This window comes from Chiloscyllium plagiosum, chromosome 11, assembly GCF_004010195.1.
Source record: "Chiloscyllium plagiosum isolate BGI_BamShark_2017 chromosome 11, ASM401019v2, whole genome shotgun sequence".
Classification (NCBI taxonomy): Eukaryota; Metazoa; Chordata; class Chondrichthyes; order Orectolobiformes; family Hemiscylliidae; genus Chiloscyllium; species Chiloscyllium plagiosum.
The window spans coordinates 86727418-86753694 of NC_057720.1; the positions used below are offsets into that span (position 1 = coordinate 86727418).

At 42.5% G+C, this 26277-nt stretch overlaps 1 protein-coding gene across 2 annotated transcripts in view; it reads left to right on the plus strand.

Annotated features, from left to right (window-relative positions):
* LOC122554652 (pappalysin-2-like) overlaps positions 1 to 20190 on the plus strand; it is a 404730-nt gene extending 384540 nt beyond the window's left edge. The window contains exons 22-23 of one of the 2 annotated variants that reach the window (XR_006313051.1): positions 17112 to 17378; positions 17559 to 20190. Coding sequence is in view for 1 of the 2 variants with exons in the window: in XM_043700014.1 (XP_043555949.1) it covers positions 17112 to 17216 (105 nt within the window). In the remaining variant the exon portion in view is untranslated. Of the gene's footprint in view, positions 1 to 17111 lie in introns of both variants that reach the window. The other variant, XM_043700014.1, reaches the window with a different exon arrangement.
* Positions 20191 to 26277: the final 6087 nt, after the last annotated feature.

Below are 26277 nucleotides of genomic sequence, written 5' to 3' on the forward strand. Positions count from 1 at the left end.
GCTCTCCTGATTTTGTAGGCCTCAATCACAGTCCCCCTCAACTGCCTTCTTTCCAGTGAAAATAATCCTAATCTACTCAATCTCGCCTCATAGCTAGCACCCTCCATACCAGGCAACATCCTGGTGAACCTCCTATGCACCCTCTCCAAATTGGCATCACCTTTCGCCAACATTACAACAGTAACTATAATTCAATGGAAGTAATGTACCAAGGAAAGAGAAAATATGAGACCTCTGAGAAACTATACAAGACTTCAAGTATAGTAAGTGTAAGGTTAAAAAAAATCTATCTGACACTTTTCATGATCTCAGGATGTACCAAAGCACTTTAATGTATTGAAGAACTCTTGAAGTGACTAGCTGTTATAGGGAACTTGACAGCTCGTTGGCACAAATCCAGGTCCAACAGCCATATTGTCATGATGGCCAGGATATCTATTTCTAGAGGTGTTGGTTGAGTGACAAATGTTGTCCAGAATTTCCTACTTCTCTTTGAAGTAGCGCCCATGGGCCCATTGACATTAACTGCTGGAAGTTGGGAATGTTTATGCTGTTCAAGTTTGAGTGATGATGTTGTTGAAATATGGGAAAGGGAAGGTTACAGTCGAACCAATCAAGTTGAATTTCTTGAGAGTATACTTGACATAGTAAATGAGGAAACGTCAGGGGAGCTTTTGACAAAGGCCATCACCAGAAGCCACTTTCACAGACTGTGTAGAGGAGATTTACTGAGTGATAAGTGCGAAGTTTCTTTATCTGCAAAAAAAAGTATTGTTTCCCATTAGAGCAGAGAAGGAGAAGCAGGATTTTATTATTGGGTTTTGATGACATACATTGGGGGAAAACTTTCCATGGGAAGGAGGGTCAGAAACCAAAGGACAAAGGCTGAGATTTCTCTTGACTCCATGCATTATTATCATGTGGAATGCAGTGTCTGAAAGCATGTGGAATTCAGGGTTTGAAAAGGGCACAGGACTGGAACAGGCTGAATGGTCATCTTCTATGCTGGATGATTCTGTAAGAAATAGTGGCAACATACGAAATTGGAAGGAGCCATTCTCTAGACCCTGGGACTTGGTTAGGAGGTGGGGGAATGGGTATGCATGCAACTGGAAGGAATTGATTAGAGTTTATTGTCAAGCGATCTGTTCGCAAGCTTCTGCTCTTCTAAATGAGTTAGCTGAGAGTAATTTCAAATCTACTTTGGCCTCGTTAGTTTCCCTAGCATGTTTTGTCCTGTGATAGTTAATGTATTTATTTCCTCTCCTCCCTTTGCCTTTTGAACATTTAGAATGTTATTAGTCTCTTCTACCATGAAGATTTACTTGTGCAAAGTATTTATTCAATTCCTCTGCCATTTCTTGTTTTCCCAATATTGTTTCCCCAGCCTTGTTCTCTAAGGGGCCTATGTCCTCTTTGGCCACTCTCTTATATATTTTAAGAAGTGCTTTCTGTCTTGATTTTACTTGCAAGATTACTCTCTCATTTATCTTCTCTGCCTTGCAGTTTTGTTTGGTTGTCTTTTGTTGGTTTTCAAAACTTTTCCAATCCTCTGCCTTACTGCTAATCTTTCCATATTTATTTATGTATTTTCTTTCATTCTGGTGCTAACCTTATCTTTCGTGATTAACCACTGTTGTATTACCTTCTTCTTAGAATCCTTCTTTGTTTCTGGAATATATCTTTAATGAAGCCACAAACTATTTTCTGAGATGCCTTCCATTTTTCCTCAAACACCCTTGCTACTAAATCCCTTCCCCAGTCCACTCCAGCCACTTCTAAAACTCATTACTTTGTAAATACCCTATTCATGCTTAGCAAGAGTTGTTTCAGACCCACGATCTTTCCTTTCAAACTGAATGCTAAATTCTACCACGTTATGGTTGCTATTTACTAGGGGAGCTTTTACTCTGACATGATTTTTCTGCTTTGTTACACTTCACCAGATTCAACATAGCCTGATGCCTGGTAGGATCTACAGCACACCGATTTAGGGAAGTGTCTGAATATACAATGAATGCTTTCTTGTAGCTACCTCTACCAATCTGACAGTCCCAATCTACATGAAGATTGAAGTTACCTATGATTATAATGCTTTTGTTACATGCCCCCATTATATCCTGATTAATTCTGTATGTGTATGGCTGCGGCTGAAGGCTCGGGTGAGGTTGGGGATATGGTGACTGGGGGAGAGAATAACACCCGTCTCTGTCATCTTCCCCTTTTTTATCTCTGCCCATATGGATTCTATGTCATCTGATTCAACATCATTTCTTGCTATTGTACTTAACCTATCACATTCCAACAATGCTATCCCACCACCATTTTGTTCTTGCATGTCCTTCTGAAAAATGTGTTGCTGGAAAAGCGCAGCAGGTCAGGCAACATCAAAGGAGAAGGAGAATCGACGTTTCGGGCATAAGCCCTTCTTCAGGAATGCTCCTGAAGAAGGGCTTATGCCCGAAACGTCGATTCTCCTTCTCCTTTGATGCTGCCTAACCTGCGCTTTTCCAGCAACACATTTTTAAGCTCTGATCTCCAGCATCTGCAGTCCTCACTTTTTCTCCTGTCCTTCTGAAAAGTCTGATTCGGTTCCTAACTTTGATCTCCTTGCAATCCTTGCTCTGTAATGGCTATAAGATCACACCCATTAAGCTATATTTGTGCCATTAATTGTTTTACTTTGTTTCAAATACTGCATGTATTCAGGAGCCATTAATTTCACATTTTCCCCCTCTGTTGTCCTTATTTACCTGGTCTGGCATGCATATGACTCCACACCCACTAGACACAGAGTTGACTCTTCTAACTGCCCCCAGATAACATATGTTGGCCTTGCCAGTGATGCCCATGAATGGGTTTAAAAAATGTAGGGAGAGGGTGGCTCAGCAAGAGGAAAGAGCCTGCAGAGGAGGAAAAAAACTGTAACTTGGAGGTCAGGGAGGGGGAGAGATCTCATTTTGGGAGCAGGCAACATGCCTATTGGGTTCTCCAGGAAACAATTTGAAAACACAACCAGAGATGCACCAAGAGATTAGAGGCCGTTAACGTACTCACTTTAAATGGATCAACTTTAAATGAGAGGTTATTGTAAAGAAAGTGGAAACAGTAGGGGCTGCCAATAGCGTGGGTTCAATTCCCCCATCAGCTGAGGCACAGTGAAGAATTCCTTGTTTTTTACCAGGCTGATACTAGGGATGGCAGGACTGACTTACGAGGAGAGATTGACTAGGTTAGGATTGTTTTCGCTGGAGTTCAGACGAGTGAGAGGGAACCTCATAGAGACATATAACATTCTAACAGGACTAGACAGGGTAGATGCAGGGAGAATGTTCCCGATGATGGGTGTGTCCAGAACCAGGGGTCACAATCTGAGGATTCGGGCTGGACCATTTAGGATGGAGGTGAGGAGACATTTCTTCACCCATAGCATGGTGAGCCTGTGGAATTCGTTACCACAGGAAGTAGTTGATGCCAAAACATTGAATGTATTCAAGAGGCGGCTAGATACAGCACTTGGAGAGAATGGGACCAAAGGTTATGGGGAGAAAGCAGGATTAGACTGTTGAGTTGGACGATCGACCATGATTGTGATGAATGGTGGACCTGGCTCGAAGGGCCGAATGGCCTCCTCCTGCTCCTGACTTCTATGTTTCCTTCTCAGATTAAACCAGCACCAGTCATCTTTCTATGTCTAATGAGACTATAGCAACTTTACCTTTTACATGTAGAAGCTACCAAATTGAGCCACTGAGAGCTAACTGAATCAGAATCATATAAAGAACTGGAGGAAATTTTACTGGACAAGAAGATTGATAGTCTGAGATTTATTTCCTAGACACTGGCTGGATGGACCGTAATAGTCCTGTGCAGCCTTATACATTCCTCCATATAGGAAATAAAATACTTGCTTTTGAGTTGTCAGGCTGTCTCTGACAATAAATTAGTATGGATTGTAGGCATCTCCCTACAGTGAAGCATTCCTTTAGGGCTGGACTTGTGTGTTAGCGTTCCATGGTCACGGTACAAAATTTATTTCTCTAAGGTTCAAGTTACACCATAGAGACTGAATATCATGAGAAAGAAAAGCAATCACATGACCTGATAAGATAGTTAAACTGTTCAAAATATTCCAGGAGGGAAGTGCTTTATAATCTGGAGGCGCCAGCTTTCTTGTAAATTTAATGCTTTTTTTTCAGAAAATGTCTCCACGCTGTGCAAGTACTTGGACACAACTGTAGGTTGCATGCTGTTTTGGATTTGCAAGCTACGGATAGGAAGATCTTGGCAAATATTGCACAGTTGCCCTGGCCAATGGTCCTGCCTCATGATATTGCATCCTCCAGCAGTGACCAATGTCATTGGGCAAGAGGCATGTTCGTTGCTGATCAGACACCTGTGTTCATCAGAAACTGAAAGAAGAGCTTATGCCTGGAATATTGACTGTCCTGCTTCGTGGATGCTGCCTGATTGGTGCACAGCCACAATCTCAACTTCTTTCCGTTTCTGTTGTGCAGCCCCTCGTGAGCTATTATTGCAAATCACATCAGCTGGGTATGGCACTCCAGCTGTTCCTTGGCATTTCTGGGCTGTTGAGGAAATGTAGCTGTATCAGAGTCTGGATTGAGCGAATGATTCTTCTTCTCTGCTCCCCTAGGCCTCCTCCACTTGACTGTACTCCCCCTCAGTCTCCCCTACATCCCCTCTTTATGAACTCTATCCATGTTCTAGGAAATTTCTCCAAGGCCCTCTTCCATTGACTGGCAAAAAAAGTGCTTATTGGCATTTTACTGTTAATAGATGGCATTTCACACAATATTGGCGCCACTTTCAGATCTCCGATCACCTCTAATGTCCCCCTTGACTCTGTCCTTTCTCCTTCTGCTTCTCCAAATACTCATTTAGGCTTGGTTGACCCTCAGGGAAGCTCCCACTACTAACTTTACACCGTTACTGTGAGCTTTCTTCCTTCTCAATCTGGCCTCACTCTGAACATGGAACTTTGCGTCTTCTGACAGTCTACCTCTATTATTGCCTATCTGCTGTTAGCTGCTTCTAAACCTCAGGCATATCTTTTATCATCTCCACACTTGTACAATTCTTTCCTGGCCAACCTTCCACAAACTCTAGGTTATCCAAACCTCGAATCTTTCTTCAACTTATCTATCACTGCAGTCCTTGCCAACCTGCATTGGCTTGCACTCGGAAGCTCAAATCAAAATTCCTACCCTTGTGTTTAAATGGATGGGGAAAAAAAAGTGGTTGAAAAAGGAGATTTAATCTCCTTAAATTGAAGTAGTCTCCTAGAACATACTGTTCCCATCATAGCTGCCCTCCACTCTCCCTCTAAACCTTTCTTAGTGACCAACCTTAGAGCAGTTCTTGTTCACCCATCCTAATTGACTTGGCAGCTTGTTGTTTGTCAGCACCCTGGGAAGTGCCTTAAAAGTGTTTTTATTTTCCCTCTACATTGACGTAGTTAAAAGATATTCAAGTGTGGATCATGCTTTTTAGAGAGCTCCAGACAGACACATTGGTTTGGGCCAACTGCAGTTCTGTATTTAGCTGGACATATTAGGAGTTCTCCAGTAAGTCTGCTTGAATACAGAGGTACAAATATATAATCCCGCTCATTTGCAGCCCTGAAGATTTTGCTGTCGAACTCCTTCTGTTTGAGAGATCAATAGACCCAGTTTGCCGCAACACCACTTCAAAAGTCCGAAAGTATGAACTTCAGACGTTCAGGAAGCTGGGAAGGAACTCTGGTCTGTTCAACCTAGCCCACACAGTTGCATTACAATTATAGACACACTCAAACACAGTGCCGAACATGTTGGACCAACGTAACCTTTAAGGAGAGAGGGATAGTTGGAAAATCCCAATTACAGAGAAAGGGATGGTAAAGCATTCCTCTTGGTCTTGATTATCACCATACTTGGTTTCTGGTACATGTTGTCAACTTTCTGGACGAGCTGATCCTCTATTCTGTCAGGAACAGGTCCTGCCCCTCATTTTAAAGAATGCAGTAAGGCAGCACCTCTTGTAAGAGCAATAAAGCTGTTGAGAGGAACAATAACCTCTTGGATGAGAAGAACAGCAATGTACTGCTGAAACTGTATAAGGCTCCAGTCAGACTGTATTTGGAATGTTGCGAACATTTTGGTCCCTCCATTGGAGGTGGTCCAGAGGATGTTCACAAGAAAGATACCAGAGGTGAAGGCCTTGACACATATGGAACAATTGAGGACCCTGGCAGTTTAGAAGGATGAGGAGGTATCTGATTGAAACTTATTGAATACTGAGAGGCATGGATGGAGTGAATGTGGAGATGTTTCCACTAGCCTCAGGGTGAAGGGATGTGGAACTGAGATGTGGAGGAATGTCTTCAGCAAGACAGGGGTGGGGAACCTGTGGAACTCAGTGCTGCAGAGGACTGTGGAGATCAAATCACTGGGTATATTCAAGACAGAGGTAGATAGCCTGTTATTGGTAAGAGGATTAAGGGTTACAGGAAGAAAGTAGGAGAATAGGGTCCAGAAATATATCAGCCATGATTGAATGGGGAAGCAGACTTGATGGGCTAAATAGCCTAATTCTGCTCCTATCTCTTATATCCTCTCCTGCTCCACCCTCAAGCAATCTGACAGACTATTAGAAAATGATCAGTCACTTCTCAGTTTTGAAATGTGGTATTGAATTGATGTTTGTCAGCTATCTGCCTCACTCATGCTGAATATCAGGGGCTGTCGGTAGATGGAAAGATTTTTAGAATCTCTTGGCCATTGCCCAATCCAATCAGTTGTGGAATATGACTCAAAGTAGGCATCCAGTAGTCTTAATTAAAACACGGGAGAGAACACAGCAGCTTTGAAGAGTTAGTTTTTGGGAATCGTACGGTGACAAAAGACTGGAAGAAAAGATGTTAGAGTACATTTCTGGGAATATGAGCTCTTATTTTTAAAAGAAATCTGCCCTAAATGTGTTAGATACTGCAAAGTATTATAAACATCTCTACACATTAAATGTCAATTTTTCATAATACTGTTTTATTAATAGTTGTATCATAAATTAAAATGTTAATGCTTTGGTCATCTGATTATTAGGATTAGTATTAATTTCATAGTTAAACATATTGTCTTGTTCCTCCTTAAAACAAGTTAGACAACTCCAACCAGAATGTTATGAATTAACTTGTCCAGGTGTCCCATAATACTGCAGTGGTCAAATCACTACTAACATAAGTTGGTATAAATGCAAGAGAATCCCAACTAAACTAGAAATCAAGGTACAGTAGCTTTTATTACAAAACAGTATTTTCTCTAATCCTATTTGCAATAAGTTCACAATACTTCCTGAGTCCCTTCTAGATTTGAGCAGCTTCTCTCTCCCCCTCCCCCCCGCCATCGGACAGTCAACAGGTCTCTGTCTTTTGCCATGTGGGTCTCCTGAGAAGGTCCAAGAGATTGTTCTGCAGGTGACCCTGTTTTTATATCTTTTTTTGGATGGTTTTCTGAAACCTTCTATAGTTCTGGCCAATCAGGAAGACTTGCTTAACAGTCTGAAGGATTGTCAATCATTTGGATGGCATTCTACTATTTGTTTCTTTGTGTAGCAGGACCTAATGTCTTACTGTCTGGGCCGTCCTTTAGTTGGGGGTCTGTCTGTCCAGGATAACTGTTGCTGTTTACATTATGTTGTCATTTGTGTCTGGTATGTGGGTTTTGTTACTTGAGTTTTACTTGGCCAATGTACCCTTGATGTTTGGCCAAGTTAGCAATCTATCTATATGTTAGTAGCCAAGAGGCTGATATAAACAAAAATAGCACAAAGATTGGGAGGCAGATTTTGGAAATGTGCATAAATAACAGGATTGTTGTCATGGGCGATGTTAACTTCCCTAATATTGATTGGAACCTCCTTATTTCAAACAGTTTGGATGGAGAAGGTTCTATCAGGTGTGTCCAGGAAGAGCTCCTGACTCAATATGTAGATAGGTCAACTAGAAGGGAGGCCATATTGGATTTGGTGCTTGGCAATGAACCAGGCCCGGTGTCAGATCTCTCGGTGGGAGAGCATTTCTGTGATAGTGTTCACAACTCCCTGACCTTTAATCATGGAGAGAGATAGAAGCAGACAGTATGGAAAAGAATTTGATTGGGAGAGGGGGAATTATAATGCTATTAGGCAGGAACTTGGGCACCTAAATTGGAAACAGATGTTCTGGGGGAAATGCATGTCAGAAATCATTTGAACGTACTGATAGTACTGGACTGGTTTGTTCCACTGAGGCAAGGAAGGGATAGTAGGTTGAAAGAACTTGGGTGACAAGAGATGTGGAACATCTAGTCAAGAGAAAGCAGGATGTTTACTTAAGGTGGAGGAAGCAAGGATCTGACAGGGCTTCAGAGGGGTACAAAGTAGCCAGGAAGGAATTAAAGAATGGACTTGGGCAAGCTAGAAGAGGGCATGGAAAAGCTTTAGTGGGTAGAATTACCGAAAACCCTAAGACATTCTACAATTATGTGAGGAACAGGTGGATGGCCAGAGTGAAGGTAGGGCTGATCGGGGATAGTGGAGGGAACTTGCACCTGGAGTCAGTGGAGGTAGGGGAGGTCCTTAATGAATTCTTTGTTTCAGTATTTACTACTGCGAAGGACTTTGATGTTGTGAGGAAAGCGTGAAACAGACTGATATGCTCGTACAGGTTGATGTTAAGAAGAATGATATGCTGAAAAGTTTGAAAACGTAAGGATAGATAAGTCTTTTGGGCCAGATGGGATATACCCGAGGGAAGGGTAAAGATTGCTGCATCTTTGGCAATGATCATTGCGCCCTCACTGTCCACTGAAGTACTACCAGATGATTGGAGGGTAGCAAATGTTATTCCCTTGTTCAAGAAAGGGAATTGGGATAATCCTGATAATTACAGACCAGTCTTAGGTCGCTGGTGGGCAAAGTATTTGAGAGGATTCTGAGAGACAGAATTTATGATTACTTGGAAAACCATAGTTTGATCAGAAATAGTCAGCATGCCTTTGAGAGGGACAGATCATGCCTCAGAAACCCTATTGAATTCTTTGAGGATGTGACATTGATGATGGTAGAGCAGTGGATGTGGTGTACATTGATTTTAGCAAGGCATTTGATAAGATTCCCCATAGTATACTCATTCAGAAAGTAAGGAGGCATGGGATATAGGAAAATCTAACTGTCTGAATACAGAATTGGCTGGCCGACAGAAGATAGAGGGTGGTGGTAGATGGAAAGTATGCAGCCTGGAGTTCAGTGACCAGTGGTGTTCCCCAGGGATTGGTTCTGGGACCTCTGCTCTTTGTGATTTTTATAAATAACTTGGATCAGGAAGTGGAAGGGTGGGTTAGTAAGTTTGTCAATGACATGAAGGTTGGTGGAGTTGTGGATAGTGTGGAGTACTGTTGTAGAGTGCAATGGGACATTGACAGGATGCAGAGCTGGGCTGAAAAGTGGCAGATGGAATTCAACCTGGAAAAGTGTGAAGTGATTCACTTTGGAAGTTGATTTGAATGCAGAATACAGGGTTAGAGGCAGAATTCTTGGCACAGAGATCGTGGGGTCCATGTCCATAGATTCCTCAAAGTTGTCACCCAAGTAGATGGGTTTGTTAAAAAGGTGTATGGCGTGTTGGCTTTCGTTAGCAGGGGGATTGAGTTTAAGAGCCATAAGGTTATGATGCAACTCCACAGAGCCCTGGTTAGACCACACTTGGAATATTGTGTTCCCTTCTGGTCGCCTCATTATAGGGTGTGGAAGTTTTAGAGAGGGTGCAGAGGAGATTTACCAGAATGCTGCCTGGACTGGAGGACATGTCTTACGAAGAAAGGTTGAGGGAGCTAGGGCATTGCTCATTGGAGTGATGAAGGATGAGAGGTGTACAAGATGATGGGAGGTATAGATAGAATGGATAACCGGAGACTTTTTTTCCCAGGGCAGAAATGTCTATCATGAGGGGGCATAATTTTAAGATGATTGGAGGATGGTTTAGAAGAGATATCAGACATTGGTTCTTCACACAGAGAGTGGCAGGTGTGTGGAATGCACTGCCAGCAGTGGTAGTAAAGTCAGATACATTAGGGACATTTAAATGACTCTTGGATAGGCACATGGATGACCATAAAATGAAGGGTATGTAGGTTAGTCTGATCTTAGAGTAGGTCGGCATAACATTGAGGGCCGATGGGCATGTATTGTTCTGTGCTCTATGTAAGAACTGCAGATGCTGGAGAAACTGAGCAGGACTGGCAGCGTCTGTGAGGACAGTTTTGGGTCCTGTTCTGAAGAAGGGTCATTTTCACTACCAGATGCTGCCAGAGCTGCTGAGTTTCTCTCGCTATTTCTAGACTGGATAGTTGTCTGGTTGCTCCAGAAAAGAGGCAAAAATATTGTGCTACTGTTGTAGAGGAGCCTTGCAAGAATCAAAACCAGTCAGCCCATCATGTCTGCATCGGTGCTTCATATAAGCCCCCATTTCCCATGGCTAAGCTCCCGAACCTGCACATTCCTGGACACTACAAGACAATTTAGTGTGGCGAATCCACCTAACCTGCATAATTTTGGTCTGTAGGAGGAAATCCATGCAGACAGAGGGACAACTGCAAACCCCACACAGGCAAAGTCAGAACTCTCATGATACCAGGTTATAGTCCAAAAGGTTTATTTGAAATCACAAGCTTTTGGAACGCTGCTCCTTTGTCAGGTGAAGTCTAGTCCAATCAAGGACTGGCACCTCCATGTCATGCCCACAAAGACACTCACCCAAGGCTAGAGACAGCCGTGCGAACCACCAATTTAGTTTGGTTTCCATGTTTGACATCATTAGCCGGTTTAAAATGCATACAACATAGATCTGGAGTTGGATTTTTGATACGTGCTTGACACTAGATTTGTGCTCAGACTTAAGGTGGCATCATGTTATACTTTCTGAGCATACCAGAGGTTTCCCTGGTACAGGTGCAGGGTACTACTTAAGCGAAACTGACAATTAGTCCGCAGACCACCAAGTACAAAGGGATCTTGATCAGATGGGCCAATGGGCCAAGGAGTGGCAGATGGAGTTTAATGTAGATAAATGTGAGATGCTGCATTTTGGATAGGCAAATCAGGGCAGGACTTAATAGACTTCATGGTAACATTCTGGGTAGTGTTGCTGAACAAAGAGACCTTGAAGTGCAGGTTCGTAGCTCCTTGAAAGTAGAGTCACTGGTACATGGGATAGTGAATAAGGCATTTGTCCAATAAAGGAAAACATACCAGAGCACTGAGTACAGGAGTTGGGAGGTCATGCTGCGGCTGTATTGGACATTGGTTAGGCCACTTTTGCAATATTGACTGCAATTGTATTCTCCCTCCTATCAGAAGGATGATGTGAAACTTCAAAGGGATCAGAAAAGATTTACAAGGATGTTGCCAGAGTTGGAGGGTTTGAGCTACAGGGAGAGGCTGGGCGTCAGAGGCTGAGGGGTGACTTATAGGGGTTTATAAAATCATGAGGGGCATGGATAGGGTAAATAGACAAGGTCTTTTCCTTGGAGTGGGGAAGTCCAGATCTAGAGGGCATAGGTTTAGGGAGAGAGGGGAAACATTTAAAAGGGACCCAAGGGGCAACTTTTTCACTCAGAGGGTGGTGTGTGTATATGGAATGTGCTGCCAGGAGAGGTTGTGGAGCCTGGTATAATTACGACATTGAAAAGGCATTTGGATGGGTACATGAATAGGAAGGGTTTAAAGTGCTGGCAAATGGGACTTGATTGATTTAGGATATCTGGTCGGCATGGACGAGTTGGTCTGTTTCCGTGCTGCACATCTCTATGACTGACTGGAAATAAAGGTGCCAAGGAAGACAGACATTATACATTTAATATTGTAACAGTTGGGTTTAGGGAGGTCGGGTGGTACAGGTAAAACATTGGTTGCTTCAGTGAACCTTGAGTTACAGTTCAGGTAAATGCATGTGGAATTCCAAAGGGAAGGAAAAGACAGAGAACAGGAATTTAAATTAAAAGTTTAAGGGGGGCACAGTGGCACAGTTGCTCAGTTGTTATGACTGCTGCCTCACAGCGCCAAAGACCCAGGTTGGATTCCCACCCTGGGGCGACTGTCTGTGTGGAGTTTGCACATTCTCCCTGTGTCTGCGTAGGTATCCTTCAGGTGCTGCGGTTTCCTCCCACAGTCCAAAGATGTGCAGGTTAGGTGAATTGGTCATGCTAAATTGCCCGTCGTGTTCAGGGATATGTAGGTTAGGTGCATTAGTCAGGGCTAAATATAGGGTAGGGGAATAGGTCTAGGTGGGTTACTGTTCAGAGGGTTGGTGTGGAGTTGATGTTAAGGTTTCCTGATGAAGGGCTTTTGCCCGAAACGTTGATTTTCCTGCTCCTCGGATGCTACCTGACCTGCTATGCTTTTCCAGCACCACTCTAATCTAGACCGTGGAGTTGTTGGGCCGAAGGGCCTGTTTCCATCCTGTAGGGAATCTAATCTAATCTATAAAGATTGAGCTTCGGCAAGCTAAACCAAATGTTTCGGAAAACTTAGAATAGGAAGTTTCTACCCATCATCCAGGTTCTGCCAGGAGATGTTTAGGAATGTGCAGGTGTTGCCAAAATTTGAGGAGAAGGATGTGAAAGCATTTTTCATTTTGTTCAGAAAATAGCAACACAAACGAAATGGCCAAAAGCAGCTTAGACCTTGCCCGTGCAAATTAAATCACAAGATATCTATGCATCCCTGTCAGAGGAATAATGATGAGGTGAAAACTGTTGTTGTGAGCGTACGTGAGTCGGTCCCGGAAGCATACAATCAGAGGTTTCAGAACTTATGGAAACAACTTAGACAAACGTTTACTGAGTTTGTTGGAGCTAAACAATGGCTTTGATCTGCACTGCAGTGATTTTATGATTCTAAGTGGTCAACTCTCCCTCACTAAAAGCTCCAGTTACACCATGCAGTTGCCAAACATGTATCAAGCAGCACACCACTATTAACAATAGGCAGAGCTCAACCCTACAAACCTTAAAGCCTAATCATTGGTTGTGATGTCAGAATTAGACAGCATTCATTAAGCAAACCAGTGTGTGTTAATTATTAACAACCAATTTCAGATTGGTTCACAAATGCACGCTGGGAACTTCATATACTCTGGAGGAAAAAAGGCACAGGTACAAGGCATTGCACCTTTTGTTTTTAAGTTATACAAAAACAAAATATCCTTGCCCAGGATATATTTAATTGATGATCCCTTTGAAATTTGATATTTTGATTTGCATCATCCTGATGAAAGAAAGAGAAATTATTCAATGGCATGCCAGACGACAATGATCCACGATATTGACTTTCTTATCGGTGAAGATCTCTTAGAAATGGAGGGCACATACTTTCTCGACTACCCATTCATTATTGACGGCCAATGAAGTATTCTATCAGCGCGAATAGGGCAAGAGGATATAAATGCAGCCTAGTGAATGGTACATTCAGCACTGTTGACTGAAGCATTAACAAAAAGGGAGATAACCTCAGAAACCAACAGAAAATAATGAATGTTGAAATTTAGCAAGTTATAAATATGGCCTGAATGTCCTTCATTTTCCAGTGATTTCTTGAACTGCAGTAGATCGTTGAGGGGGATGGGGTATAAATGTTGTTTTCTGGATAACTTGAGGCTGCTGTGGAGTGCTTTAAATAAATGTAACCTCAAGGTGATTGTGTATTCGGCAACATGGAGGGAAAGGCAACACAGGAGACAGGTGATAGTCCTCAGGTGAAACTGTGTTGAGCTGTGAAATTACAATGGGGCACCATCTCTCGGCCTGGACCTGAGAGCTTTGGGTTCTGCAGGAATTTATTTGGGAGGGGTTTTGGCGCATCAAGGTCAGACAAGAACATCTTCAGAAACTGGCTTTGCTCCATCAGTCTAAGCTAAATCCTTTGTAGGTTAAAAATATCTGAACTTTCAAAAGGTTTGGATATCACATTCCAGAGTGATATTTTCCATAGCCATCACCAGACAGGTTTTATAATTGCGTTGATTTCGATGATGCATCAGAGCGTCTCACTGTTGTGAATAAGTACTCTCTTGCATTTTTTTGGCATTCGACAAGCTTGGCTTTTCCTTATCTTGTCCTCAATCAGTGGGTCAGGCAACAAGTGTATACCTGCTGATATTAATATATTAACTTTATTCTGAAACAGGGGCAGTGCTCCAGGACTTAGCTGGCTCACTGCATTTAGCAAAGGAATCCAGTTTATAAGCCTGTCCCTAGCTCATCAAGAGGCAAAAAACCCACAGTGTCATTGCTCAGTGCAAAGATCTGATGAATTTCTCAAATGTTGGCAGTATCCAGCAGTGTTGTAATGTAATGACGTGCTCTCTCAGAAGACCAGGATAAGACTGTGTCCTTGCCTTCTCTCTTCTGGGTCAGCTTCCATGCTTATGACCAGGTCAGACCATCTCTGTGTAGTGGGCAAGTTCACTCTGATCAGAAATAATGACCATGGAGTAATACAACATTGAAACAAGCCCTTCGGCCCAACTCAACTAGTCCATTTGGTCCAATATCCCTCTATGTACCTATCTAAATGTCTTTTAAATGTTGTATCTGCATCTACCACCTCCTCTGGCAACTCTTTCCATATACACACCATCCTCTGTGTGAAAAAGTTGCTCCTTGGGTCTCTTCTGAATCTTTTCCCTCCATTCGTAATTAGTTTTACTGTACCCTAAAGCTGAAACATATGTCACTGTGTAAGTTGCTAGGAGTGCAATGGGACATCTGGGGCATGATGGCATTCAATATTTAATTAAAATATTGAAAGCTGAACAGAAGCATGACTGAGAAAGGTGAGTTCGTATGAAATCAGATACAGAAACAGACAAAGATTGATCTTAAAATCATGGAAGATAAGGGACAGAAAGGGAAAAAAGGCAAAATTTTAAACTTGACATTTTTTACAATTTTGAACAACAATTCGCTCATTGATGAATTGGAGGAGCAATGGACTAGGTTAAAAATCACAACACCAAGTTACAGTCCAGCAGGTTCATTCAGAAGCACTAGCTTTCAGAGTGCTGCTCCTTCATCAGGAGGCAGTGCTCCAAAAGCTAGTGCTTCCAAATAAACCTGTTGGTCTATAACCTGGTGTTGTGAGTTTTAACCTTATTGATGAAGTGAGACTCCACATTACTTTCTGAACCAAGAAGGTCGATTGGCAGCCACTAACAATCACAATGCTGATAAAAGGCTACTCCTGTTCCTAGTTACTTGAATTAAATTTCTGTGACCGGTTTACCACCTGGGAGGTTGCAGATTTCGTGGTGGTAAAGTAGGCAATGTTGTTTTTGTAAAGCTAATGGCGGAGTGCCACGATGCAACCAGTAATCTGTGACGATTTTCAATTCATCTCTGTCTCGCTACGTGGTGCTTATTTATTTGCATAATTTGTGTCAGCTCATTCCACCCCTGCACGATGCTGTAGAACTTATTTCACAGTATTATTAAATGTTCCACCATAGAGTCAAACTTCAGCCAGCCCTGATGGAATCTGCTTTCCGTTTAAAGAGGAGTGTAGGTTCACACTTTTTCCTTGAAAGTGGAGTCGCAGGTAGAGAGGATAGTGAAGAAGGCGTTTGGTATGCTTTCCTTTATTGGTCAGAGTATTGAGTACAGGAGTTGGGAAGTCATGTTGCGGCTGTACAGGATATTGGTGAGGCCACTGTTGGAATATTGTGTGAAATTCTGGTCTCCTTCCTATCAGAAAGATATTGTGAAATTTGAAAGGGTTCAGAAAAGATTTACAAGGATGTTGCCAAGTTTGATGGATTTGAGCTGTAGGGAGAGGCAGAACAGGCTGGGGCATTTTTTTCCCTGGAGCGTTGGAGGCTGAGGGGTGACCTTATAGAGGTTTACAAAATTATGAGGGGCATGGACAGAGTAAATAGACAAAGTCTGTTCACTGGGATGGGGGAGTCCAGAACCAGAGGGCATAGGTTTAGGGTGAGAGGGGAAAGATATAAAAGAGACCTAAAGGGCAACTTTTTCACAGAGGGTGGTAAGTGTATGGAATGAGCTGCCAGAGGAAGTGGTGGAGGCGGGCACAATTGCAACATTTAAAAGGCGTTTGGATGGGTATATGAATAGGAAGGGTTTGGAGGGATATGAGCCGGATGCTGGCAGGTGGGACTAGATTGTTTTGGGATATCTGGTCGGCATGGACTGAAGGGCCTGTTTCCGTGCTGTACATCTCTGTGATACTATAACTGTATGTACTCAACATTATGCCTAATCAATTGGTCTCAAAATTTTAGGGTGTAAAATAGGTACTGTTTAGATAAACAATTAACTTCAACAAGCGCAATGCTTTCCAGGAACTTGGTTAGCACTGCTGCTGGGAATCCAGGTTCGATTCCAGCCTAGGGTGAATATCTGTGTGGATTTGCTGTAGTTTCCTCCCACAATTCAAAGATGTGCAGGTTAGGTGGATTAACTGTGTAAATGCGACAGGGTGAGATGCTCTTCATTCGGCCCATCAAGTGCATACCAACCTTCTGGCTTCTTTCTGCACTGTTGGGATATTCTAAGAATTCAAAAAGTGACAGGGTCGAGCTACTGGGTGGCTCCCAGGCCTTGACCTGAGCGTTGAATAGAGTTGTATGAGAAAAAAATCTAACTACTTCGCTGAAAGTCAGGGCCAACATTCAACCAACAGTAGGTTGACTATTTCTTAACTGTGTAATAATGGTATCATCATTGTGAGTATTAGTGACTGCCAATCAAGCTATCTGGTTCAGAAAGTAAAGATTAAAAATGTACAGTCTCATTCCTTCGGTTGGTGAATTGTTGTTCAAGATTGTTTTTAAAAAAAAGTTAATTTCCATTTTCCTTCCTGTATGTGATTTTCCCCTTATCAGTCATGCTTCTTTCTCTGTTTCTAATCTCTCCGCTCGGTTTGCAGAAAAAATAAACTCTTGACAGGCTTTCCTGTCATGTGGATCTGTCAGCTTTCAGCTGCTCAGTAATCTTCTGTCTTTAAACCCGACAGTGTTGAGCTCATGCTCTTTCTTTCCTCCCCCCCCCCAAACACAGGTCATCCCTTTTGCTGCTGACTGTGACGAACAAGATGAATGTACCTGCCGGGATCCCAATGCTGAGGAGAACCTTCACAAAGAACGGGAGCTCAGATTTCACTAACACGATAGAGAGTCAGACAGACACCGTGTAATCCAGCCAGCAGCATTCTGGCCTTGGACCAGCAGTAATGCCACAAAACACACATTATTTTGTTATATTCAAGCGGAACGAGAGGCAAAGATTTCTTGTTTGTTGTCCGTGAAGATCAGTATCAGGGATACGGTAAGGGGTCTTAACAATAGGCACGAATGACATTGATACAGCAGTTTCACTTAAGAGACCTAGAGGATAGGCAGTGAAGGGATCAGACTGTGTAGTACACTGTAGATGATTCATGCTGCTCCAGTAACACACTTATATTTTATGCTACTAGTCATTGTTTTGTTATCTCTTCTCCCTCAGCCACTACAACCGATTCTGTCCCAGGACCTCAAAACTGTGGGAATCTATGACTTCATCCATTACCTCAAACCCTCCTCTTGAATTCCCAATCTCTTGGTCATCCCTGCACTGAGAATTCATTCAGACTGCCTGACAATGCCACAAGCTGTGAAAAGTCTTCCTGTTCACCCACATCGTTACATTCCCATTGAAAGAATATCTGTCCAGCCATGTCAAAGCATCTCCGACTGCATCCAGTCCAGTCTTGTTATCATCTATTTTAAGAGAAAAATTCAAAGGGCTATTTGGTTATGAATAATATTCTGACAAAGGGGATGGATTCTGTCACATTCAGGTTTTGAATACATCCCAATAAAGGGATTCAAGACCCTGCCAACATCGTGGCCTTTGTTCATTCCGTATGAACATAGTCCAGTTCAGTAGCAACGCATAGCTTAAAAAGGTTCAGTTCATGTGACCACTTTATACCCCTGTTCTTACTCTTCCCGCTTTAGGATTACAAAAGCAAAATGTGTTCAATTTTTTTCATTGGGAGTGGGTAAAGGTGGAGGAAATAGCATGATACAACCACAAAAGGCTATCCTAAACTGATTCACTGAAACACATATCCTATGAGTCCCACTCGACAGCTTTTTCTCCACAGCCATGTGTATTGTTCCCCCTTTCAGTATAAATTCAAATGTTTTTTGAGAATTATTGAATCTGCTGCCACCACCTTGTCAGGCCATACATACCATAGATTACCATATCTCAACTACTCAAATCAGTCTTGTTGCCACTGAAAATTGTTCTTTTTTTAACTCTATCATTGCCATACTTTGAATACCTCGCTCAAATTCTCCTAAACGCTGAGCTGTGGAGAACAATTCCACCTTTACTGATTGAAGCCCCTCATCCCTGGTGTCTGTTCAGTGAATTGTTTCTTCACGCTTTCTGAAGCCTTAACCTTCTTCCTAAATTCTACAGCAGTCTGCCTGAGGCTTGATCAGTGCTTTTACAGACTTAGCAAAGCTTCCTTGTTTTTTTTTTTACTCAATTGCTCAGCTAGTAGAGCCAAGGACTGCTTGTTTTTCTAATAAACCTTTCTTGGCACCTTTAAGGACGGTGTATACATATCTCTATACCCATTGCCTTTAACCTCTACTGTTTTGTTCAAATTGCCTCTTTTCGTTCTTCCCAACAGAATGTAATAAGGAAATATTTAAATGCCAAGTGGTAATCAGAGGGAAAAAAAAACAAGGACCTTAATGGGTTAACACAATGTCTTTTCATCTACAGCACCTGATTCCAAATCAACTTACAAGTATTTGAAAGGTGCAAATGAAGCCATTTTGAGTTTCATCTGTGGCACAGTTGGTAGTATTCTAACCTGTCAGCAAGACGTGAATTCAGTTCTCACAAAAATTAAGGTTAAACTCCAGTGTAGCACTGTCTAAAATGTTGTCTTTCCTCTAACTGCACTCTCAGGTAGAGACAAAAGAAAGATCCAAGGAAACAATCTCAAAGACCAGCAGGACAGTTATCTGGGTGTCCAGACCAATATGTATTGCTCAATGAAACTCTCAAAAAGAGATTGTTTTTATGCTGCTATTTATAGGAGCTTGCTGTGCAGAAATTGATTGTTGCGAATTTGAAGCACTTTGGGACATCCCATGATTGTGTGAAAAGGGCTTTATAAATGTGGGTCTTTGCTTTCCTTTGTTCATTTTTTTTTTCTTTGGTCTGTTTTGACCTAATCACATTCCATTCAGCCATAATGAGAACTAAGTTTAGGAAGCAGGGCTATCACAGAGTGAAAGAAACTTTATCCTCCATCTGACAATCCAAAACCTGCAGCTAGCAAAGCTGGAATCTAAATCTAGACCTGGGTATTGACAATTGTTGTGGTCATGCGGCTGAATGCCGGAACTTAGCAACCAAACATTGAATAAGACAATACGACGGTTATCAAAGAAATTTGATCAAACAGCACAGAATGATAAATCAGAAACAAAGGGCATTCGGCGTCTCTTGTCCTTGCTGGTTCTCTGATTGAGCTATCCAATTAATCCCACTCTTCCTCCCCCTCCCGCCAGATCTGTTAAAAGCTTTCCTTTTTGGAAAAGAAGCACAAGTGTTACATTTGACTCCTTTTCTCTGCATCATCTTTCTTATTCCCTTAATACTCAACATCATGAGGACATTTCATTGACTGTAATATTCTTGCTTCCTCTCCTCAACCAACCCCCAACAAGCTCAATGAATGGAAACTGTGTCTGATGGAATTGGAAAATATTGCTCAGTTGCGACAGTGTATCGTTCTCATATGCTGTGCCAAGTGAAAATAAAAGCCATACTTTTCAGCAAATACACTGACCACTGGTTGCTCAATAGCTAGAGACTGGACTTACCCCGGGCCCAAACTGCCTGTCATTCCAGTCCTGACTCTCACCCCCACCAAACCCCAAGGCCAACTTGCTCCTAACTGGCTCCATCCCAGCAGATCCCAACTCACTCCCCCCATTCCAAACTTGTTACCCTATCCCTTCTTCACAGTCATATATTCATACAGCACGGAGGCAGACCTTTCAGTCCAACTCCTCGGTCCTAATCACCAGCATTTGGCTCATATCTCTCTAAACCCTTCCTCTTCATATACCCATCCAGATGCCTTTTAAATATTGTAATTGTACCAGCCTCCACCAATTCCTTTGGCAGCTCATTCCATACACACACCACTGTCTGCATAAAAAGTTACCCTAAGGTCCTTTTTAAATCTTTTCCCTCTCACCTTAAACCTATGCCCTCTGGTTTTGGACTCCTGCACCCTAGGAAAAAAAGACCTTGTCTATTCACCCGATCCATTCCACTCATGATTTTGTAAACCTCTATAAGGTTACCACTTAGCCAGAGAAAGTATCCCCAACCTATTCAGCCTCTCCCTACAGCTCAAGCCTCCAGTCCCAGCAACATCCTTGTAAATCTTTTCTGAACCTTCTGAAGTTTGAAAACATCCTTCCTTCTTGAAGGTTGACTAGAATTGTACACAGTATTCCAAAAATGTCTTCACCGATGTCCTGTACAGCCACAATATGACCTCCCAACACCTATAGTCAATGCACTGACCAATGAAAGCAAACATGCCAAAAGACTTCTTCACCACCCTGTCGACCTGTGACTCAACTTTCAAAGAACTATGGCACCCCACCATTCCTTTATTTGGTAACACTGCCCAGGACCTTAACATTAAATGTATAAGTCCTGCCCTGGTTTGCCTTTCCAAAATGCAGCATCTCTCATTTATCTAAATTAAACTCCATCTTCCATGCCTCAGCCCATACGATAAAGATCCGGTTATAATTAGATATCTCCTTCACTGTCCATTACACCACTTACTTTGGTGTCATCTGCAACCTTACTAACCATCTATTCATATCCAAATCATTGAAGTAAGCAACGAAAAGCAGTGGACCCAGCACTGATTGATTGCTGCAGAACACTGTTGGTCACAGGCCTCCAGTCCAAATAGGAACCTTCCATCACCATCCTCTGTCTCCTACCTTCAAGCCAATGGGTCCCTCTGCAAGGATAGAGAAAGGGATAGAAATCTCAACACCAATCCACTCTGCAGCTGGCTATGTAGATTCCTATCAAGATTAGAGTAGTGCTGGAAAAGCACAACAGGTCATGCAGCATTTAAGGAGCAGGAAATCTACATATCGGGCAAAATCCCTTCATCAGGAAGGTTTCTTCTGTGCTTTTCCAGCACTTCACTCTAATCTGCAGCATCCGCAGTACCCACTTTTGCCCTGTGTCGATTCCTGGCCTGCACTGAACTGCTTCTTCTGGGCAGACTCTGGGACCAAGTCTGTAGAGCTATTCCAGAGATCAGTGTCAGGAAACACTTTCCAAATCTGATCTGAAAATCTTGGTCATTTAATTTAAAGGCTCCTGAGCACCTCACATTTCATAAAGTGTTGTCCTCTCGGTTACACTATTATTCCCTTTAGACAGTAACTCCACAATAAATTCTAATTTAGAGCTATAAAGTGTTTTTTTTAAAATTTGATTAGAATGAGAAAAAGATGACATATTGTGAATCTTACCCACAAACTCAGGACCTATCACCCTGATGCAAGACTCGCATTGCAGAAATTAACAATGGCCTTTTCTCCAACAGGCAGCCAATATGCATACCACAGCGTCTCATCTATCAAAAGTATATGTTATTTAACTAACAATAGTTCTCTCAAAGTACTGTCTCACAACATAGCTGACACAGCCTGTCACACACCCATCAGTGACTGACAACAATATCCTGTTATCAAAACTAGATCCTGCATCATCTATAAATACATTACACTGAAGTTCAAACTTACCTCTGCAGTCACAAGAAACATTCACACTGTGTGCTGCTTAGGTATGTAGCCTGGGTCAGAGGGCAGCCAGCAAGACTAAGATAACAGAATATATTCCAATGGTTTATTAGCTTGCTTCGTAAATCAACAGGCTCCATAGAGGCTAACAAAACCCAGGATGCATTCATCAGTATGAACTGGGGATTGTTTTAATATTTATACAGGTCTTTCTAAACAAATTGAGTCCAGTTCGGAAAATGAGTTTTGATTAACTCAACCCACTTTCTCTGCCGAACACATCTGCCTCTTGAGTCCAGTTATTCTCTTAACCCCCAAGTCTTTTGATGGTAAATTATTTTCCTCTTGTTGCTTTCTGCTTCAAACCTGGAACACTGAACAATTTGCCTAGATCCACGTCTACTGGCGGAAATCATCTCCAGTTGCAGTGTCACACAGTAACCAGCTCCCAGGATTGGTTGACAAATCTCATCCCCAGATCTTGTCAAATCAATAGGAATAAACACACACACAAAATCTCTCTCTCACACAAACTGTCTCATACACACAATCTGCCCTTACTCCTGAAACCTTGACCCCATTGCCTGGCATATGTTCCCATAAAAGGCAATGTCTTCTTTCGTGTTTTAATATTTTCCCCTAAAGCTGGCAGTGTATGCTGCAAGACACATCAATATTCAATGTGGGAAGAAAGAAATGTACAGATCAGTTACACAAAAGCAGAAATAACTGGAAAAACTCAGCAGGTCTGGCAGCATCTGGGGAGTGAAAGCAGAGTTAAAGTTCCTGAGGAAGGATCACTGAACCTGAAAAGTCAACTCTGCATTCTCTCCACAGATACTGTCAAACCTGCTGAATTTTTCCAGCTATGTCTGCTTTTGTTACTGATTCTCAACATCCACAGTTCTTTTGTTGTTTTTTTCAATCATGCAGATTATCTAGCTGTATAGAGAAGGATGTGAATTCTGTTGTAATGAGGATAGATGTATTACAGGGTGCCAGCTACTTCAGAATGGTCCAGAGTGCATTGACTTAGTCTATTAATGTCAAAGTTTTTTAAAATTCATTCATGAGATGAGAGCATCACCAGCTGGGCTAGCATTTATTGCCCATCCCTAACTGCCCAGAGGGCAGTTGAGAGTCAACCACATTGCTGTGGGTATGGAGTCACATGTAGTCCAGACCAGGTAAGGATAGCCATTTCCTTCCCTAAAGGACATTAGTGAATCCGATGGTCTTTCCAACAATCAACAATAGATTTGTGGTCATCATTAGATTCTTAATTCCAGATAAATATTGAATTCAAATTCTACCATCTATCCTGGTGGGATTGGAACCCAGGTCCCCAGAACATTCCCTAGGTCTCTGGATTAACAAGGAGATAGAGACGTCTGCAAATGCTGGAGATTAGAGTTGAGAGTGTGTTGCTGGAAAAGCACAGCAGGTCAGGCAGCATCCGAGGAGCAGGAAAGTCAACATTTCGGGCCGGAGCCCTTCATAATTCCTGATGAAGGGTTCTGGCCCGAAACGTCAATTTTACTGCTCCTTGGATGCTGCCTGACCTGCTGTGCTATTCCAGCACAACACTCTCAACTCTAATCTCCAGCATTTGCAGACCACTTCCTCTATGAGAATATAGGTGGAGAAAAATCTTGGAAGATCCTTCCTAAATAGCACTGACCCTTCACCCTAAGGACTGCAATAGTTCAAGAAGGCGACTGACCTGCCCCATCCCTCCAGGGCAATTAAGAATGGGCAACAATTTCTGTCCCAGCTAGTGAAGCCCGCATCCCATGAATGAATATAAAAAAACAGCACAAGACATGAAGTGGGATGTCTTACAATGTTTAGAACACAGTATTCAACAAATCTTTGAGATCAGGGTGGCAAATTAAAAAGGAAATTCCAGAATAAACAAATTCCTGATACCAGATTGCTCTATTATTGCTCCCAAGATTTTGGGTGAGAATAGGGTTTAAGCTTGGGAGGATATGGGTTGTCTTCACAGAAGGTTTATTGCTGGTGCCTGGGGCTAACCGGGATTTATGGCTACTTAATGTGAAATCTCTCATTAAAATAAAGGTTAAAGAATACAACGCAGGCAACCACAAACCCATTATCCAAGTTGCAGTGAGCATTAGGGAGTGAGCATGAGAACTTCCTCAGTGTTAACAATGACAATCAGTTGGCTTCAACTTCAAAGTGAAAACTCCAGTTTGAGAATCTTCCAGATGATGATTGCTTAGTCTTAACACGCGAGGGTGATGCCATCATTTACTGGAGGGCAACTAGGGTCACACCATAATCAGCTGTCTGTGACTCCTTTGGGTTTAATCTGGTAACGTTACAGTTCCGGTGTAATCTCACAGACACCTGGAGTTTAAACTAATGCTGGGGTTGGAGGCTTCTCCTGGTGCTGCACAGGAATTCTAACCCACTTTTCATCAGCTTTTGTCGTGGCTGTTTAAAAAAAAGACCAAAGGCCACAGCATTGCTGCTTCACCCGCCGCCTTCTCGCTGTTACATGCTCTCCCCCCCACCCCCAACTCAAAAATGTGGAACATTTTCACCAGGGTGACACCAACTCAATCCCAGTATGCAGCGTTCTGTTGCCAAAAGGGGCATGCAGATGAAAGGAGGTTTGAGTGAGCACAGGCCGTCCGATGCATCTTGGCTCGGGCCAAGATGCAATGTAACACTGATCACAATAATGGTGGCATGGACTACATTCACAGGAGTTTGCCCCAGAGGGCTAGATAATCCACTCAGCCTTAATACAAGTATGAGCAGTCACTTACACACGTGACTGGCACACATTCGACCAAAGCCTTGATTATTTAACTCTCCGTCTTCAATTCCTTGCATGGGCCTATCTCTCTAACTGCGAGACCTCCTCCATCCCTACAGAGCGCGCAGAAGGCCACAATGAGAAAGCCATAGTGATCTTGAAGGTTCACCTGAGATAGGGGAGGAGTGAGATTGTAGAGGGATTTGGAATAAGGGTGAGGGATTTCTAAATAGAAGCACCTGTGGATGGGCACTTGTGAATGTCACTGGTTTCTTTGAAGTGAGTCAAGGTACCAGGAGCAAATTTTTAGGTGACCTTACATAAGGTGGAAATTTATACAGAGTCAGACATGGGATACCAACCAACCAGAAGACAACCAGACACCCATGTCTCAAGGTAATGAAAGCATGGACAAAAGATTCAGCATGATATGAGCGAAGGGAAGCAATGTATAAGAGCGGGCAGTCTTGGAGATGCTCTGGAAATGTAGTGAGTCCATCTTGAGCTCAAGGTTGTTCAGTTTAATGCTCTTTTGGGGGGGGGGGGGGGGGCAAGAACAATTGGTTAGCAGTTTGTGGTGGGAACCATGAAAAAAGGCTTCAATCTACCTAGTATTTAGAAGAAGGAATTTCAGCTCAGCTAATACTGGATGTTAGATAAAAGTCAAGACCACAGAAAATGGTGCTTTAGAGCCAAGTGTGGCACTATACACTTGCAATCTGAAGTTATTTTTCAGGATTGAATTGCTCCTCCTTTTAGCTAGCTAGTGACAACTGCCAGTGAGTACGTGGTGAGATAGGATGAATCCTGGCTGTGATATTGTCCCGTGGCCTATAACTCAAACCCTTGACAACAATACCTTCTAGATTAGTACTTAGTGCAAGATACTGGAGGGTGGCTTGTCTCCAAAATATGCAAACCCCAGCAGCATCTTGAGGTTACTGAACACACTGCAACATTGCTTTGTTTTTATTTTTCTCTATGGCATGGGCATCAATCGTTGGCTGTTCCTAATTGCTCTTGAATGGTATGGACTGCTAGAGCCATTTCAACTGGCAGCTCCCCTACTGTAGATCTAGAGTCATACTTAGTCCAGATCAGGTAAGGACAGATGTCCTCCCCTAAAAACAAGAGTGAAACAGATGGGCTTTGTTTGATGAAATTTCCACAGTCATCAAACTAGAACCAGCTTTCGGCACTTGATTTTATCTTTAGTTATTTGGGTTGAATTAATCTTACGTTGGACCCCTATCCCTGGAGCATTCGCCTAACTCTCTGTATTACCAATGACATTTCCACTACACAATCATCCCCACCCCTATGTGTTTAACTGTTTGCATAGGAATATGATGAAATCCGTTGATTTCACAAAACATTTCCGTCCAGGCTGTGAGTGGAGGAAGAGAATGGGAGGAAATGATAATCTCGTCAGTGACTAGAGAAATAGGCGTAGCTAAGAACCATATACTGTCTCTGGAACAATGTGTTAGTGGGTTATAGAGAATGTGTATTGTACCATGTAGCTTGCCATAGCTTCTTTGTTCAGAAAGGAAGCTGTAAACAGTGTGTGTTAGTG